A 17,231-nucleotide genomic window follows, 5' to 3' on the forward strand; every position below is an offset into this window, starting at 1 on the left:
GCTTTTGCACAGATGCAGGGAGTTGGTCAGTGGCTGTGGTGGTGGCTCTGGTTTTAGAGATGGTGGTAGGATAGAAAGATGGGTCTGTCATCTGCATTGTGACCCACTGACCACATTCCAGTCAGGTCCAGATATATTCTGGGTGTCTTGGCTAGGAATGTTTCTCAGAGTCTCCTCGACATCAGATATATCCTTTGAAGCCTTTTATTCAACAGACAGGCAACCTCCCCCTGATGGGAGATTGCCTGATCAACATTCCTAAGTGTGTTGAACTTTGACAAACTCCCCTCCCTCCCCAACTAACCCCCTGGCTCCGGAGGGGGGATGTGGCTCCTGGAAGAGACACACCCAGCACAAGGGCCCAGGCTGCTGTCAGATTCTAGGCATGGTGGGCCCAGGGCACCAACCTGTTCCTCAGTGCTCAGCCAGGCCCTCAGTGTTGGGTTGTGGGATGTGGGCTCCCCAGTAAGATGGAGGAAGGAGGTCCACATGGTTCTCACTTAGAAGGAAGTTTCCACGCAGAGTGTCTGATCCTTGGTAAACCACCCTCAAGTTGTACCTTCCCAGCTGGCCTCCGTATGATCCCAGTCACCATCGCCAGCCGGGCTATCAGGCTCCCTGTTTCCTTGAATCAAGATTGCTGGGAGAAATATCAATCACCTCAGATATGCAGATGACACCACCCTTATGGCAGAAAGTGAAGAGGAACTCAAAAGCCTCTTGATGAAAGTGAAAGTGGAGAGTGAAAAAGTTGGCTTAAAGCTCAACATTCAGAAAACGAAGATCATGGCATCTGGTCCCATCACTTCATGGGAAATAGATGGGGAAACAGTGGAAACAGTGTCAGACTTTATTTTTTGGGGCTCCAAAATCACTGCAGATGGTGACTGCAGCCATGAAATTAAAAGATGCTTACTCCTTGGAAGGAAAGTTATGACCAACCTAGATAGCATATTCAAAAGCAGAGACATTACTTTGCCAACAAAGGTTCGTCTAGTCAAGGCTATGGTTTTTCCAGTGGTCATGTATGGATGTGAGAGTTGGACTGTGAAGAAGGCTGAGCACCGAAGAATTGATGATTTTGAACTGTGGTGTTGGAGAAGACTCTTGAGAGTCCCTTGGACTGCGAGGAGATCCAACCAGCCCATTCTGAAGGAGATGAGCCCTGGGATTTCTTTGGAAGGAATGATGCTAAAGCTGAAACTCCAGCATTTTGGCCACCTCATGGGAAGAGTTGACTCATTGGAAAAGACTGATGCTGGGAGGGATTGGGGGCAGGAGGAGAAGGGGACGACAGAGGATGAGATGGTTGGATGGCATCACTGACTCGATGGACGTGAGTCTGAGTGAACTCTGGGAGTTGGTGATGGACAGGGAGGCCTGGCGTGCTGCGATTCATGGGGTTGCAAAGAGTCAGACACGACTGAGCGACTGAATTGAACTGAACTGAACTGAGGCCAAGAGTGGACAAAACTCAGACTCCTGCCTCTTGTTCCTCTAGGAACAACTCAAATCAGCTAAAGATGTCTTAGCTAAGCACCTTCCCTGTGTGAAGTGTTTGCACATCGAATCCCTAAACCAATTCTTTCTACGGTACTGTGGAGGATGTTCCACTAAGCAGTTATGGTACAGAATCCCCAGAGAAAGAAAATCAAGCACGGTTTTCTTGACATAGAGAAGCCAGTTTTGGCCTAAGCCATCTTATAGTCTAAGCCTGGCCACAACACTGGCCCTTGAACAGGTTTCAGTAATTAATGATCTACAAGGAACAAAAGAATACAGAAACAAACAAGTGTTATCAGGTGAGAGAAGAATAAATGGCAGTGGTAGTATAAGGGTTGTAAGGATTCCCAGCTCTGGGTCTCTGTTTTGATGGTAAACACTAGCCTCAGGGGCTCAACCACCAGATCAATGGAAGCCTGAGGGACCATGCTGTTGCCCTTTTCTGACCCTCATGACTTTAGTCAATTGAAGCTTGGACTCTGAGGACCACCCAAGTCCCTTCATGAATCTGCATGTATCCTTAGCTTAAATTTCCCCAGTTTTGCTCTTGAGGAGACACTGCTTTGGGAAAGATCCCACAGTGTTCTCCTTACTTCTGCAGTTAATACCTCCTTCTCCTCTCCTGCTCTTTGGCTTGGGTTGTATCTTTTGGCTCTACAGCCACGACAAGGCAAACCCAAGTTGGGCTAACGTTCACTGCTTCTGCTTCACGGATGAAGAAAGAAAGGATGAACCGATTTGCTCAAGAAAGTGGTAGGTAGGGCTACGCCCAGGTTTCTGTCTCCAAGTTCAGTTTTCTTTTTCCACAGCTGTCTCCTATCTGGGAGGATGCCAACACACTCAAAATGAAGTTTATTAAAGGCCAGGAGGAAAACAGAAGTGAGAAGAGAGCCAGTCACACTTCCAGAGGTCCTGATGCAGTTGTAGAGGCCTCCCTCACAGGACCAGGCTGGCCCAGGCCTGCCGCTGCACCCAGAAACCCTTTCTTCGGAACTAAGATGCCCTTTCCACTCACTCTTCCTTTCTCTGCGTTCCCCCATCCAGGGGACTGCCTTCCAAGGCTTTTGAAGAAACAGTGGATAAGGACTACATATCACAGCCTCAGCTAAGGGGCCTGTGCCCCAGGCAGGAGCTATTTCCCCAAACAGACTGTTCCCTGCAATGTGACAGATGTCAGATAAAAGACTGCTTTCATCTTGAGATCCGCCCAAACCCGGGCCTAACCTGCACTCAGGGCCTGGAGGGTGTTCCCCTCCACACACACACTCCACAGGCACCAGCAAGTTCTGGGCTATCTGTAGCCCCAGCCCCACCTCTCCCTCTACTCTAGAAGGGAGGAGACAAAAATAAGGAGGAACAGAGACCACTGGATATAAAAGAACTGGGAAGAGGTGAGGGAGGAGAGGTCCCTAAGTTTATCTCTGTATACAGGAACAAAGAGAGGGACTTGTGCTTCTTATATTTGTTTTGAATTTGCACACTGCACCTAGTGCCTACTGAAAGTGAGTGGGAACAAATGCAGTGGGCTCTGGGAAGTTAAGGGAGGTCCCCAAAGAACTGGAGCTATTTCTAGGAAAGGTTGGGAGACCCCTGGATCCCTAACTAAAGGAGGGTCAGACTCAGAGACCAGACCCAGGCAACCTGGGCAAAGGCCAGCCTTCAGGGACATGCCCTGCTTTGCATGTTATAATAATAATAATTGTGTCTCTTTCATTCTCCAAAGGATCCCTGTTTGACCACTCCCAAGAACAGCCTCCAGCCTCAACTCTGAAAGTCTCCAGGCTTTGCAAGTGGGGAAATGATGACATGACATCTCACTGCAATGAAGTCTCGGCCTTGGGAATACTATTGAGTGTTCCAGTTCCCACAGGGAGTTGCTTTCTTTCAACCTCAATTTGAAGAGGGTGAGTGAAGCTGCAAAAGACACTCCCATGCCACTGTTTGCCCAGGTGTAGGATCCCAGGGCTCAGGAGGAGGCTTGGTGTTTGAAGAGCATGGCAAAGGGCAGTCATTGCCCTCCCCACAGGAAAGCACATGGGCACACCCACATCCAGTACCCTCTGCCTCCACGGAGCTCCAGGGGCAGGTGAATTATTCACAAACTGAACCAATGTCTTTATTATACTCAGCCTATTCCTTCCATGCATACAAGATTTAGGAAAGCTTTTTATTAAAAACACCAAATGTATTTTAAACGGTCAAATAGAAAGATCCAAAATCTTATGAAGGACACTGGAAATGAACTGGGACAGACGTCCTGACAGCACCTGAGCTTCCTGTCGGCTGGAATGAGTGGAGACACACTGTGCTCCAGAAACTCCATCGAGAAGCCAAGAGTTTTCCCAACAGCAGATTCTGAAAAGGGTTTCCTGAGTCTGCTACCTAGTAGACAACGTTGTCAACAGAGATTTTCTGGAAGATGAGCAGCTTTCCGCATGGGCCCAACTCTGAGGGTGACTCCAGTACTGACCAAGGACAAAGTATTGAAAGCAGAGAGAGGCGGTCTCTCTGTGGATACAAGGTGGCTCGCCTCAGGCAGCGTGATTTATGGGGAAAACCTGGCCATACCTAGGAATGGGTGGTATCACTTATCTCAGTGTTGTTTTGCTTATCTACCTATGAATGCCAGTGGTTGTATCACATGGTGTGTGGCCAGGTCGGAGTGCCTATAGTCCTGATCAACTGCTGAGCTCCCAAAGGAAATAGGCACCAAGGCTCCTCTAGGCAAGTAAAGAATCCACCTGCCAATGCAGGAGACACAGGAGATGTGGGTTTAATCCCTGGGTAGGAAAGATCTCTTGGAGAAGGAAATGGCAACACATTCCAGTATTTTTACCTGGAGAATGCCATGGACAGAGGAGCCTGGCGGGCTACAGTCCGTGGGGTTACAAAGAGTCGGACACAACTGAAGCGACTGAGCACAACACAGCTCTAGGGAAAACCCTTCTATTGATTGCTTCAAGATTTTGGCCTCTGTGAGGCAGCTTGGTGGGCTAGTCTGGACAGTTTGGGGCAGGGAACTCCTGTGGCTGGTCTCAGGGGATACCCAGAGGCCTTTTTGGAGTGGCCCTGGGCTCACATCCTTGTATTAGACCTTTAGATCTTTCCACACTCAAGGTGAGAAGGCATGACCTCACGGTAAAGAACACTGCTGACAGGAGGAAAGGGTGTCTGTAGAGCCCAGGGCAGAGCTGGTCCAGGCACCTCCCGGGTGATGAAAGATGCTGGCTGTTCTCCGGTGCCGGCTGTTGTCCAGTGCTGGCTGCCTAGAGCAAGAGCAGAGGATCACAGAGGAGGGAAGGAGGGGAAAAGAGAGACAGAGAGACATTGTTTCTTCTTTTTCAAAGCTACCTGTGTCTGTTTTTGATCTCCAGCACTCAACAGATTTCCCAGCCCTTAATGAATGCTCCATAAATAGTTTAGGGCCAGGTGGGGGTGGGAGGTGGAGGGGTGGGGGGTGGGGGTGGGTGGGAAGAATCTGGTAGAAGCTAGAGTTCAGGTATTGGGAAGCTGGGAGGGAAGAGCAGCTTGGTCAGTAACATGGGAATGAGAAGTGAGGGCTTGCCATCCTTGAGGGCTTGGAGGGAAGATCTCTCACAGGCCCCTGGGAAAGGGACACGTTTTCTGCCATCAGCAGTTAGACTAGCCCCCAGGACGGCAGCCTACTAGATTCTTTGTCAAGGGCACAGAGGAAGCTCAGGTGCTTTCAGGACATCCGTCCCAGGTCAGAACAGTGTCCCTCAGTCTCTAGAATCAACTGTTCTGGGCAAGGTGAGTGTTTCTGCCCCAACAACCAAGTGCCCACAGCGCCTCCCTGGCTGGCACTGGGGCGATCCCAGGTGGGAGATGGGGCTTCTCTTTAGGAAGGGGGCTGTGGGAGACCAGTTCCCAGCACTGACAGTTCTCACTTGGCAGCAGCTGGCTTCATCTTCCTATGCTGAGTCCACCTGAGAGGGGTGGGTGGGAGTTGGCCTGGGCTCAGGTGGGAGACAGGAGCAGGAGCGGGAGAAGCTCCCAGGGAAAGAGGTGACTGCCTGCCTACAGAAACACTTCATCTCCCTCGTGGGAGCTAGGAGGAGGGATGCAGCTCTGGAGCTATGCTTCAAGCTATGCTTACCAGGAGGACCCAGGGTTTTCAGGGCATATTTGATCAACAGTAACCAGAATTGGAAGGACTTCCTTGGTGGTCCAATGGTTAGGACTCTGTGCTTCCACTGCAGGGGGCAAGGGTTCTATCCCTGTTCAAGGAACTAAGATTCTGTGTCCTGGGTGGCTGTGACCAAAAAAAAAAAGAATTGTAGCTGGAAGGAATCTTAGATACCATATGGTCCAGCACATGCATTTATTTATGAAGCAAGAGGACTACCTGTAGTTGGAATCAAACCATCTGGGTTTGAATTCTGTGTAATTTACCACATGCTGCATGTGTGACCTGAGAGAACTTAATCTCCATGGACCTGTTTCCTCATCAGCAAAATGTGTTTAATGACACCTACGCAGTATAATTGGAGAAGGAAATGGCAACCCACTCCAGTAATCTTGCCTGGGAAATTCCATGGACAGAGGAGCCTGGTGGGCTACAGTCCACGGAGTCTGAAGAGTCAGACACGACTTAGCAACTAAACTACCACCACTACCACCCAGTATAATAACTGAGAAAATTAAATAAGGTCATATTGCTGGTACCTCTGCAGTGCTTGGCACACTGGTGCTCAGATAATTGAGTTCTCTCGCTCCCAGTCGAAGGTGAAAACATTGATAGGTTATAAAGACCATTATGTTTAAAACCTTAATTAAAATATAATAAATCAATACCTATTATGAAATAGAGGATTTTATGAGACAAGTAGTTTGTTTCTATACCTTGAAACGGGCTTTGCCAGGTCATGAATTCCCTGCAGCCAAGGTGGCTAGGTGTTTGCCAAAGCTGCTTTGTCCTCAAAGCAGTTTCACCTCCTCGGCACACAGCTAGACACTGCATGGCCTCTCTTGAAGCTAGGTGCAGCTACAGAAGTTGAGTTCTAACCACTGGAATTTGAGTGGAAGCAATACATACCATCCTTAGGCAGGGCCCTCAAAAACTTCCTGTTCAACATTCCATGCTCTTTCCTCCCTGGTTTACTAGCCTTACACACAGGAGCTGACTGAGGACTTTGAGGCCTAGAGGTCGGCAGAATGACTGGAGGGAGGAAGCCCGGGTTCAGAGTGAGTACAGGAGCAGGACTCTCACTCTGCACCTCCAGCACAACACTGCTCTGTGACAGGCGTGGGTTCATGGTGATAAGCTGCTCAAAGCTTGGCCGGTTAGAGCAGTTAGCATGCTCTATCTGTTGGAATTCAGGGAATTATGAGCTAGGAGAGCACAAAGTGGTGATGTGAAAATTGCCTTTAAAAGGCACAGTTTCTAAGGCACTAGCCTAATGCATTCCCCTTTTGCTTGGCAAAGAAATAAAGCCACTCTTTTCTTCTCCATTAAAAAAAAATCAATTTAAAGACAACATATGGAAAAATGAAAACGGAAACAACCTAAATATCCAGCAAAATTGGATTGTTCCTATGAACAGCGCACCAAAGCCATCTTCTCAGTAAGACTGGCCAGCTTCTCTAAAATTTACCCTCTGGTACCCTTCCCTGTTTTATTCTTTTTCTTCCTTATCATTATCTAATATTCCACATATCTTACTGATTACCAGTTCTCCCAATAAGATGTAAACTCCATGAAGGCAAGGACGTTTTCTGTTTTACTCACTACTGTATTATCACTTCTTAGAACAGTGCCTGCCTTATACTATATGCTCAATAAATATTTTTTGAATGAAACAAATAAATGAACCTCTGTAAGAAAATGCTATGAAACTATTAAAATTATGTTTCTGAAGAATATTTGACATGAGAAAATATTCACAATATATTAGTTGAGATCATTAAACTATGTATGTAAGTTATCCTAATTTTGTGTTTAACGAGTTCTATCTTAAATGAATAATGCTGTTATGTGTTTAGAAAAAAGACCTGGAAAAATACAGATCTAATTGTTAATAGTGGTTGCCTTCTTTGTAGGATGTGATTAAGATGCATTTCCACTGTCTATATTTTTTATGTTTAAGTGCTTTCTTAGTTTCTAACAAAAACGCATCCATAATATTTTTGATAATTTTTTTAAAAAGAAAAAAAAATACATGTTTAGAAAAAGTTATAGAGAATACAAGGTAACACTGGCTATTTTGGGTTGATGGATGCTTCAGTAGTGTTGTAAAACTACCCAAAAATGTAATGGCTTAAAAAAAGTCAATTTTGCTGAGGAATTTGGGCACAGTTCAGTGGGGTAGCTCGTCTCTAATCCACGAGGCATCAGCTGGGATGGGGGCTGGAGGTTTTACTCCCTAAATGGCCTCTTTACACACAAGTTGGATGCCTCAAGTACTCCCTGGCCTCACTCTATCTCCACACGCTCCCTCATCCTCCAGGAACCCTCCATGTGCTCTGTAAATCTCACAAAATGCTGGTCTCCCAATAGCTGCAACTCCTGACACAGTGGCTGGCTTCCAAGAGGCAGGAAGTGTGAGCCTCTAGGCTACAAAGGGGCTCTGTGCAGAACTAGCAGAGAACCACCACATTCTGTGGGTTACAGTCATCACAGAGCCCACACTCAAGGGGGTGGAGAAACAGACCCCATCTCTTCATGGGACAGTGGCAAGGTCACAGTGCAGGAGAGCCCGTGAGATGGGAGACACTGCCATGGCCATGGCTGTAAAACACACTGCCATGGCAGGGTTCAGGCAATTTTGGGTTTCTTCACTGCATCTGTCTGCATTCTTCCAAATTTTGTGCAAGAAGCATGCATTACTTTTATAATCAGAAAAAAAAAAGAAAGCTCTTTAGAAAATATGGCACATGATCAGCAGGCAACCATCAGTGCAAGATCAGTTTTCAGTACTGAGCCTTTCTGTGACACAACCCCCCCCCCCCACTCCCCCACCACCCCATGGCTCATTTTCTTTCAGTCTGGGCCCTATTTCTAGGTGATCAATCAGGAAAGGGGCAGGAGAGGAGTGGTCACATCAGTGAGCCACACCTCAAATGCTGGGCATTCTGACTTTCTGGAATTCCCCGTTGTTAGGGAATGTTTAACAGGAGGATTCCTATGTGCTGTTTCTCATAAATCCTCTGTTCCTTGTCAGTTTCTGTTGTCAGAAACTAGTGGAGCGGCAAGCGGCTCCCAGGACTGAGGTCATAGGATGAGACGGGCTTGAATCTACTTCAGTAAACACTCTCCTTAGGACAAAACTGCTTAGTCTCGATCCTCTTTCTTGAGACATGGATTATCTCCTGACCTTGTGACCATTATTAATCCCTTGTTCCCTTGGTAATGGTTGCTGTACATTTGGTTTTCTGATCTTTATCACTGTCGAAAGAAATTTCTTATACAACAGCCTATATATACTCACAGAAAGATCATTAAAGCACCTTTGCTCCATCAGACGGAGAAGACAATGGCACCCCACTCCAGTACTCTAGCCTGGAGAATCCCATGAATGGAGGAGCCTGGTAGGCTGCAGTCCTTGGGGTCGCTGAGGGTCGGACACGGCTGAGCGACTTCCCTTTCACTTTTCACTTTCCTGCATTGGAGAAGGAAATGGCAACCCACTCCAGTGTTCTTGCCTGGAGAATCCCAGGGACGGGGAAGCCTGGTGGGCTCCTGTCTATGGGGTCGCACAGAGTCGGACACGACTGAAGTGACTTAGCAGCAGCAGCTCCATCAGAGCTTGGGTCCCCGTGTCTTTCTTTTTCTCTCACTCTCTCTCTCTCCTTCCCTCCAGCTCTCTCTTTCACTTTCTTATCGTCGACTACGGACCACCAGGTTCCGGTCCATTAAAGGACCCCAACACCCTGTCATTCTATATAGGCCTCTTTCCCTCAATGCCACTTCTTTGCCTTTGAAGAAATCAAATTCTTTTTTTTGCCATGACCATAAAGAAAGTCTGTAACACTGATTTCTATTAACAAATATTCATTGAGGCACCATTCAAGAGTCGGCTAAGTAGTGTGATACTTATTAAGCACCTTCTGTATGTAAAACATAATACTTAAGCCAGGAATTAAAAGGTATACAAAATGTACCTTATAATTAAGGGTATATTTAATAAGATTATTTACTGCCTTCAAATTTATATTCATGGGATGAAATATAAGGAAATAACCAGCCATAATATACAAAGCAAAAGTAAATAAACCTTAAAATAGATTTGTGAGCAAAGTGTAGGAACCAAGAGGAACTTTGTTTTAAGAGAAAGGCTTTGTGCAAGGAATAGTATTTGAACTGAATTTAAGATTCCTCTGTTCATGGAATTCTCCAGGCAAGAATACTGGAGTGGGTAGATTTCCCTTCTCTAGTAGATGTTCCTGACTCATGGATGGAGCCCAGGTCGCCTGCATTGCAGGCAGATTCTTTATCATCTGAGCCACCAGAGAAGCCTAAGAAGGAAAACATGGATTTGTTTGACAAGAGAAGATCAAGGGATTCCAGGTTGAGAAAATAGTAAAGATTTAAAGTGAAGTGGCAAAATAAATAAATAAATAAATAAAGTGAAGTGAAGTGAAGTCGCTCAGTCTTGTCCGACTCTTTGCAGCCCCATGGACTGTAGCCTACCAGGCTCTTCTGTCCATGGGATTTTCCAGGCAATAGTACTGGAGTGGATTGCCATTTCCTTCTCCAGGGGATGTTCCTAACCCAGTGATCAGACCCAGGTCTCCCACATTGTAGACAGATGCTTTACCATCTGAGCCACCAGGGAAGTCCCAGTAAAGATTTAGAGGTGTGAAAATATTGACTTGGGCTTCCCTGATGCTCAGAATCCACCTTCAAATGCAGGAGACATGGGTTAGATCCCTGATCCCAGAAGATCCCCCATGCCTTGAAGCAATTAAGCCCGTGAACCACGACTATTTTTTTTTTTTTTGGCCACAACTACTGAGCCTGCGCTGTTGAACTCAGGCGCCGCCCCCACGTTCGGAAACTACCGAAGCTTGTGTGCCTAGAGTTGGTGCTCCAAAATAAGAGAAACCGCCTCAGCGAGAAGCCTGTGCACTGCAACCAGAGTAGCCCTCAATTGCTGCAACTGGAGAAAAGCCTTCACAGCAATGAAGACCCAACACAGCCAAAAAATAAATAAAATTTAAAAATAAAATATTGGCTTATTTTTAGGAATACTGAGTAGAAAAGGAAGGTTGGAGCCAGATAATGAACACCCTGACTGCCAAACTCAGAAATATAGGCCACCTACAGGTAATTGTCTCCTGAAGACTTTTGGAAGGTAAAATATTTGGTCAACTTGCATTTGGGTTTGTATTTTGGAAGTGGTATATACAATGATTTGGAGAGGACAATTGCGGCAGGGAGACTAGCAATAAGGCTGTAACTACAAAATTAAAAAAAGAAAGGGAGAGGAGTCCAAATTATGGCAAAAGGAGAGAAGGGGGTGGTGATGGTGACGCATAGGACCTGAAGTGACTAAGTTTATTGGGAAGCGGCAGGAGAACTGATATAACGAAAGCCTTTTCAGGCTTCTAGCCTGAAAGATTTAAGGAAGTCAGAGGAGCCACTAATTAAGACAAGGAACACTGATTTTCAACAGGCTGTTTGAGGGGCTTGGTGCTCAGTGGAGGCGCTCAGCAGGCAGCAGAGACTGGTCCGAAAGACAGGCCAAGCCCATAGTTGAAGGTCTGTCACTGTGCTGCTGGGAGTGAAAGAATCCAGGCAAGAAGAACAAAGGGCAGAAGGCAGGGCAATGCCTCCTCCTAAAGGGACAAAGCAGCTTACAGAGGTGGGAGGAGACCCAAGATAGAATAGAACTGAAGGAGGGGAAGTCAGTGTCACATGCAGCAGCGAGCTTTGCTAGGATGACCATGCAGGGCTCCTTCTGCCACCCTTGTTACCCTTCTTAGAGGGCACTTCCAGTGCATCCAGAAAAGTGGTTGCTTACCTTGGTGCCATCCAAGAGAACTTCCCACAACACCGAGTACATTCTATTGAATATGTTTGTGTAGCCACAGGCCGCAGGTGGTGACAAAGCACTTGAAATGTGACAACTGAGGAACATTTTTAATTTAAGAGCTGAGCCCCTTAATTTTTACGACACTGGTTTATAAAAAGGGGTGGGTTTAAGATACGATTTCTGATAACTCAGCAGTTCAGTCGCTCAGTCATGCCTGACTCTTTGCAACATGGAGTTCATGATTTCATGGAGGATGTGTCTCTATGGTGTGGACACAAGCACACAAATAGCTAAAGAATGTGGTATGCTTGCAAAACATTTTTCAATGGTTTTCTCCTGTAAGATAAGATAGACGTTATGCTCCCAATTTTTCTGAGGAAGAAGCTGAGATTCAGGCAGGAAAAGCGGCAGGTCCAAGTTCCTATGGTCATCCATGGGAGGTGATGGATGGTCCTCCCAGTGCCTACGGCCAGGTTATTCCTGTCACACCAGATGAGAGTAAGTCAGCAGACAAGAGCGATGGGAAAAGGACACACAGGTGACTTAGATGGAGCCAGTTGGATGGATGGAGACCCCAGTGATGCCCAGAGTGGCTGTAAAGAGCCTGAAAGACCCAAATTGAATACAGATGAAGGAATTCATCTGTTTGAAACAGGGCAGCTGTGTGAAATTAGACTGAAAAGGTGAGCATGTGATTAACATCAATGACAGATTGAGTCAGAGTACAAGTCAGGATGAATCAGGAAAATCCTGCAGGTAGTTAGATATTTGGGAGGTTCTTCCAATGTAATCCCAGCTTGAGGAGCTGAGGACCTGGGTTAGGGGCTGTTCAGTTCAGTTGCTCAATTGTGTCCGACTCTTTGTGACCCCATGGACTGCAGCACACCAGGCTTCCCTGTCCATCATCACCAACTCCCAGAGCTTGCTCAAACTCATGTCCATCAAGTCAGTGATACCATCCAAATATCTCATCCTCTGTCATCCCCTTCTCCTCCTGCCTTTAATCTTTCCCAGCATCAGGGTCTTTTCCAATGAGTCAGTTCTTCGCATCAGGTGGCCAATACAAAGTATTGGAGCTTCAGCTTCAGCATCAGTCCTTCCAATGAATATTCAGGACTGATTTCCTTTAGGACTGACTGGTTTGATCTCTGCAGTCCAAAGGACTCTCTCAAGAGTCTTCTCCAACACCACAGTTCAAAAGCCTCAATTCTTCAATGCTCAGCTTTCTTGTGGTCTCTTAACATCCATACATGACTACTGGAAAAACCATAGCTTTGATAAGATGGACCTTTGTTGGCAAAGTAATGTCTCTGCTTTTTAATATGCTGTCTAGGTTGGTTATAGATTTTCTTCTAAGGAGCAAGCGTCTTTTAATTTCACGGCTGCAGTCACCATCTGCAGTGATTTTGTAGCCCAAGAAAATAAAATCTGTCATTGTTTCCATCGTTTCCCCATCTATTTGCCATGAAGTGATGGGACCGGATGCTGTGATCTTCATTTTTTTAATGTTGAGTTTTTAACGTTAAAACTTTTTTTAATGTTAAAAAAACATTAAAAAATGTTTTTTACTCTCCAGCTTTTTCACTCTCCTCTTTCACTTTTTTTAAATTAAATTGTTTATTCTCCTGCAAGGCTGTTGCTTCACTGTATAAAAATAGCACCAGCAAACACAGTGTATTGCAAAATTAAGATAGTAATATTCTTCACTGGACACTATACAACTAACAAACTTTTCTCCACTGGCAGTTATTTCTAGTGGAAAGATAATTTTGACCCAAATCCAAGGATAGCTGTAAGCAAGTTACAAGTCATATAAGGTTTAAGATAACCATGTTATCCTTGAATTACATAATTTTTGTAATTAGTTTTACCAGAGATAATTTCAGGAATTCTGAATATTATAACCGGAGCCTAGCCTAAAAATCACAGGACGCTGTGGAAAAAGATACAGTGTTTATCTGAAGTCATTAGAAAGTTAAGGGGTATTTTCTTCAGGAAACATTGTTACAAGTAGTTTCTTTTGCTAAAAGTTGCTTTCTAAATATCTATCCACCACTAATTTAAGACAACTATGCTAGATTAAGTTGTTTCAAAGTAGTTTATTTAGAGGTTCCAGTTTCACTCCTCAATAGATTTTATGTATTTCTCATATGCTTCTTCACTCATTAGTTCATCTAGTTCTGAAGGGTTACTGAATGTCATCTTGATCAGCCAAGCATCTTCCTAACAAGACTTGTTGACAAGTCCTGGATTTTCTGCTAGAGCTTTATTAATTTCAGTTACTTCTCCTGATAGAGGAGAATAGAGTTCACTAGCAGCTTTCACACTTTCCAAAGCACCAAACTCCTCTTGTTTGTTCAACTTTGTCCCAACTTCAGGCAGACTACAGTAAACAACATCTCCCAAAGCTTCCTGTGCAAAATTGCTGATTCCCACTGTTCCGACACCATTTTCCGTTGTTACCCATTCGTGTTTTTCTGTGAATTTCCGCACCGACAGCAGAGCAGGGCCGGTGCGCAGCTTCCGGATGGCACCCGCTCGCAGTCCCCAGGGCCGCGGCGAGCAGGGCGCGCTAGGTGCCGAGATGGCGCGCAGGCTGCCGACCGCGGCCCGCATGCTCCACACCGCGCACGGGTGCCTCCTCTTTCACTTTCAAGAGGCTCTTTAATTCCTCTTCGCTTTTTGCCGTAAGAGGTGGTGTTACCTGCATATCTGAGGTTATTGATGACTCAGCAGAACTGATACCAAATAGTTTAAAAGCTTTCTGCATACAATATGACATATTGAGAAATGTTAGAATGAGTACCCTTTTGAATGGGCACTTAATTCTCAATAAATTAATCTGAATGAATTGGCTGAAAGAGCAATTACATTATTTGGATTGCTGAGAACCCTCAACAAACTGTTCATTTAAAATATTTCTCCACTGGAGGAGGAAATGGCAACCCACTCCAGTATTCTTGCCTGGAGAATCCCATGCACAGGGGAACCTGGCAGGCTACAGTCCATGGGGTCTCAAAGAGCTGGACATGACTTAGCAACTACACAGATACAGAAAACAAACTAATAGTTATCAAAGGAGAGACAGAATTGTGATGGGACAAATTATGTGTATGGGATTAAGAAATTAAAAACTATTTATAAAACAGCAACAAATTTATATTGTATCAGATAAAGAATTATAGCCATCATTGTATAATAACATTTGGTAGAGTATAATCTGTAAAATACTGAATCACTGTGCTGTACACCTGAAACTAGTATAATATTGTAAATCTACTGCAATTAAAAATAAAAAAAGGTGAATTTTCAAAAAAAAAAAATATTTCTCCACTACCACCGATCTCACTACACCCTTCCCACTTCCAACTCTTATTAGCAGCACAGGAGCTTGATTTGGTGACCATGCCCAGGACACAGGCTGCAGGGACTTCGGCCCACTATAGTGATTCAAGGCAAGGTGTACTCCACATCCCCTGCAACCAACCAGCTCCACTACTGGTCCCTCCCCTCTGTCCATTATCTGCTAGATATTCAGATCCAAGGTTCCAGGACTCCAAAGCCACTCAAAGACTGCTTATTCCCCTCCCAGAGAATTATTTTCCACACCAAGAGTTTTAGAAAATCCAAAATAATTTTATTCACTTTTTCAGATTTTTGCTTCCACAAGGTGTTCAGCAAACATGCTAAGGCGACAGAATGTCTAGTTGGTCACGACATGCAATGCTGACCATTCAACGGATGACAGCAGTGACCACGCCCACCTGAGCTACTGGCCCCACGGCACAATCGGGGTTGGCAGGAGCACACCGAACCACACGGCAATCAGCAACCTGAGGTAGGTCTCTTTACAGTACAAAAACTTCTACACCAGTGTGAGACACTGATTAGCAAGAGCTGCTTAAAGTCGCGGACTTTGGAGAGAGGAAGAGACTCTGCGGCAACCGCAGGAAGAAAAGAAAACAGACCCACAAAATCCTGAACCCTGTCACTGAACTGTGGGGGTGTGAGGCCAGGCAAATGAAGAAGGACCATCGGGCCAAGCGGCAGTGGGCTCCAGGGCTCAGAACAGACGGTTTCAAGGTGCCAGAGAGCTCTGTGCGTTGGCCAGCATTGGGAACCTGAGGCAGTGGGACACTCGGAGCAGACTCAATGCTTGCTGAGAAGCAACAGCAGAACAGAGGAAGGCAGGAGGATGCTCCCCCTTGGCCGAGGAAGGGTCTGTGACTCTCGGTCCCGATGGAGGGGGAGGAGAGGGGTCTGGGACTCTGACCCACTGCTCTCCCGACAGAAGCGGTGAAGTGACAAGAGGACAGAAAGCAGGAGCCCTGAGAATTCACGGTGCTCTGCTCGGCCTCCGTGGGCCCCGCTCTGCCCCACCCCGGCGTGGCTGCTGGGAGGCAGCAGGGGGCCACTGGAGAGCCGGCTACTGCTACACTCCTTCCTTCGGACACCCAGAAATCCCGGCACCGTGAAACAGCCAGCTGGGGAAAAACGCACGCTACCCTTCCTATAGTCTAATAGCAAAACCAGACCTCTAGTGCAGCAGACTGTACAAAAATGATAGAAAGGAATCTGCACTGTTCTTAGCACAGTGCTTATTTTAATATAAAATAAACAGCTTACATTTTCACTGGAAATATAGGCTATGTACAGAATTATATATAGATATAGCTACACGTATAAAGCTTCATTATAGGCCTCTGATACATATATAATAACGGTTCCCTGAACCTTTTAGAGTGCAATTAAGAACAAAAACTAAATTTTGTTTACATGAATATGGAATAAATACAATAATCAAAATAGGACTCTCCCTAAAAGTGAAACACACAAGCCAATCCTGAACTGCTGTGCGAAAGATAAAATTGGGAAAGGCAAGGTTTCGGCAGGAGGACGCAGTGAGGGGCCCGCCCCAGGCAGGGAATGGCAATGCTCCAAAGAAAAGAGATGTGGACGGCACTGGGGGAGTTAGCCCTTGACGGCGATCTTGTTCTCTGCAGCAGCAAACATGGCATAGAACCGGGAGCTGTCGTTGGAAAGAAGGACCGATGGGGTGTCGAACTCCACCACCTGCAGAGGAAGGAGACAGCATCGGACGGTGACTCGGGGACACTCGGGGTGTCCTACAGGATCCACAGCTCAGGAAGGGGGGCAAAGCCCCAAACCCCCGAGGATGGAATCAAGGTGGCAGTTCAGCTAGCTCTGCCATGCCCACCTGTGTTCTCGCTCTCTTTTTTTTTTTTTAAACTAACCAGAGTTTAGTTAAGAGAAAATTTAGAGACACCTCCAGAGCCCCTTCACATTAAGTCTCAATTCTCTCAGCCCTGTGTAAGAAGGAATCAATCAAAAGGTCCTATATGCTGCAGAGGGAAGAAACTGGAGCTCAAGTCAAAGGCATACCAAGTAAATGGCATCTTATTGTGTAAGCTGATCCAAACCTATGGATGGAAAAGAGGCTTAGTTGGCAGAAAAACAAAAGGGAAGTGAGTATAAGTGATCAACTCAGTCAATTATCCATTCCCATGAGGGGCTACTAGGCAGTCACCGGAAATCACACTCCAGTAGAAAACAGAACAGTGTGCTGGCAGAACCTGCCTCCCAGACAGAGGCCACATACTCACTCCCCCAGCCTCCCTTGCTGCAGGGCAAAGGTGTGTGACACGACTCTGGCCAAGGACAGAGAACAGGACATCTCCTGGGATGCTCTTAGGAAAGGCTATCCTGTCCAAC

The 17,231-nt window shown here is 46.0% G+C and overlaps 1 protein-coding gene, 1 long non-coding RNA gene and 1 pseudogene across 7 annotated transcripts in view; 1 reads left to right on the forward strand and 2 right to left on the reverse strand.

The window, feature by feature from the left end:
• The first annotated feature begins 1,807 nt into the window (after positions 1-1,807).
• LOC147379636 (uncharacterized) lies at positions 1,808-3,706 on the forward strand. Its single transcript, XR_015162526.1, has 2 exons — positions 1,808-2,256; positions 3,227-3,706. It is a non-coding gene; the product is annotated as an uncharacterized LOC147379636 (long non-coding RNA).
• Positions 3,707-13,577: 9,871 nt separating this feature from the next.
• LOC147379637 (glycine cleavage system H protein, mitochondrial pseudogene) lies at positions 13,578-14,129 on the reverse strand (annotated as a pseudogene).
• A 984-nt stretch (positions 14,130-15,113) lies between these two features.
• Positions 15,114-17,231, reverse strand: part of ABCC5 (ATP binding cassette subfamily C member 5) — an 82,232-nt gene continuing 80,114 nt past the window's right edge. For all 6 annotated transcript variants that reach the window (XM_086396543.1, XM_086396521.1, XM_086396527.1 and 3 more), the window contains one exon: positions 15,114-16,571. In XM_086396543.1, the coding sequence (XP_086252669.1) occupies positions 16,470-16,571 (102 nt within the window). In that variant the 3' untranslated portion in view covers positions 15,114-16,469. The remainder of the gene's footprint in view (positions 16,572-17,231) is intronic.

This window comes from Bos grunniens, chromosome 1, assembly GCF_055505025.1.
Source record: "Bos grunniens cultivar Pamir isolate PY7600 chromosome 1, Bosgru_T2T1.0, whole genome shotgun sequence".
Classification (NCBI taxonomy): Eukaryota; Metazoa; Chordata; class Mammalia; order Artiodactyla; family Bovidae; genus Bos; species Bos grunniens.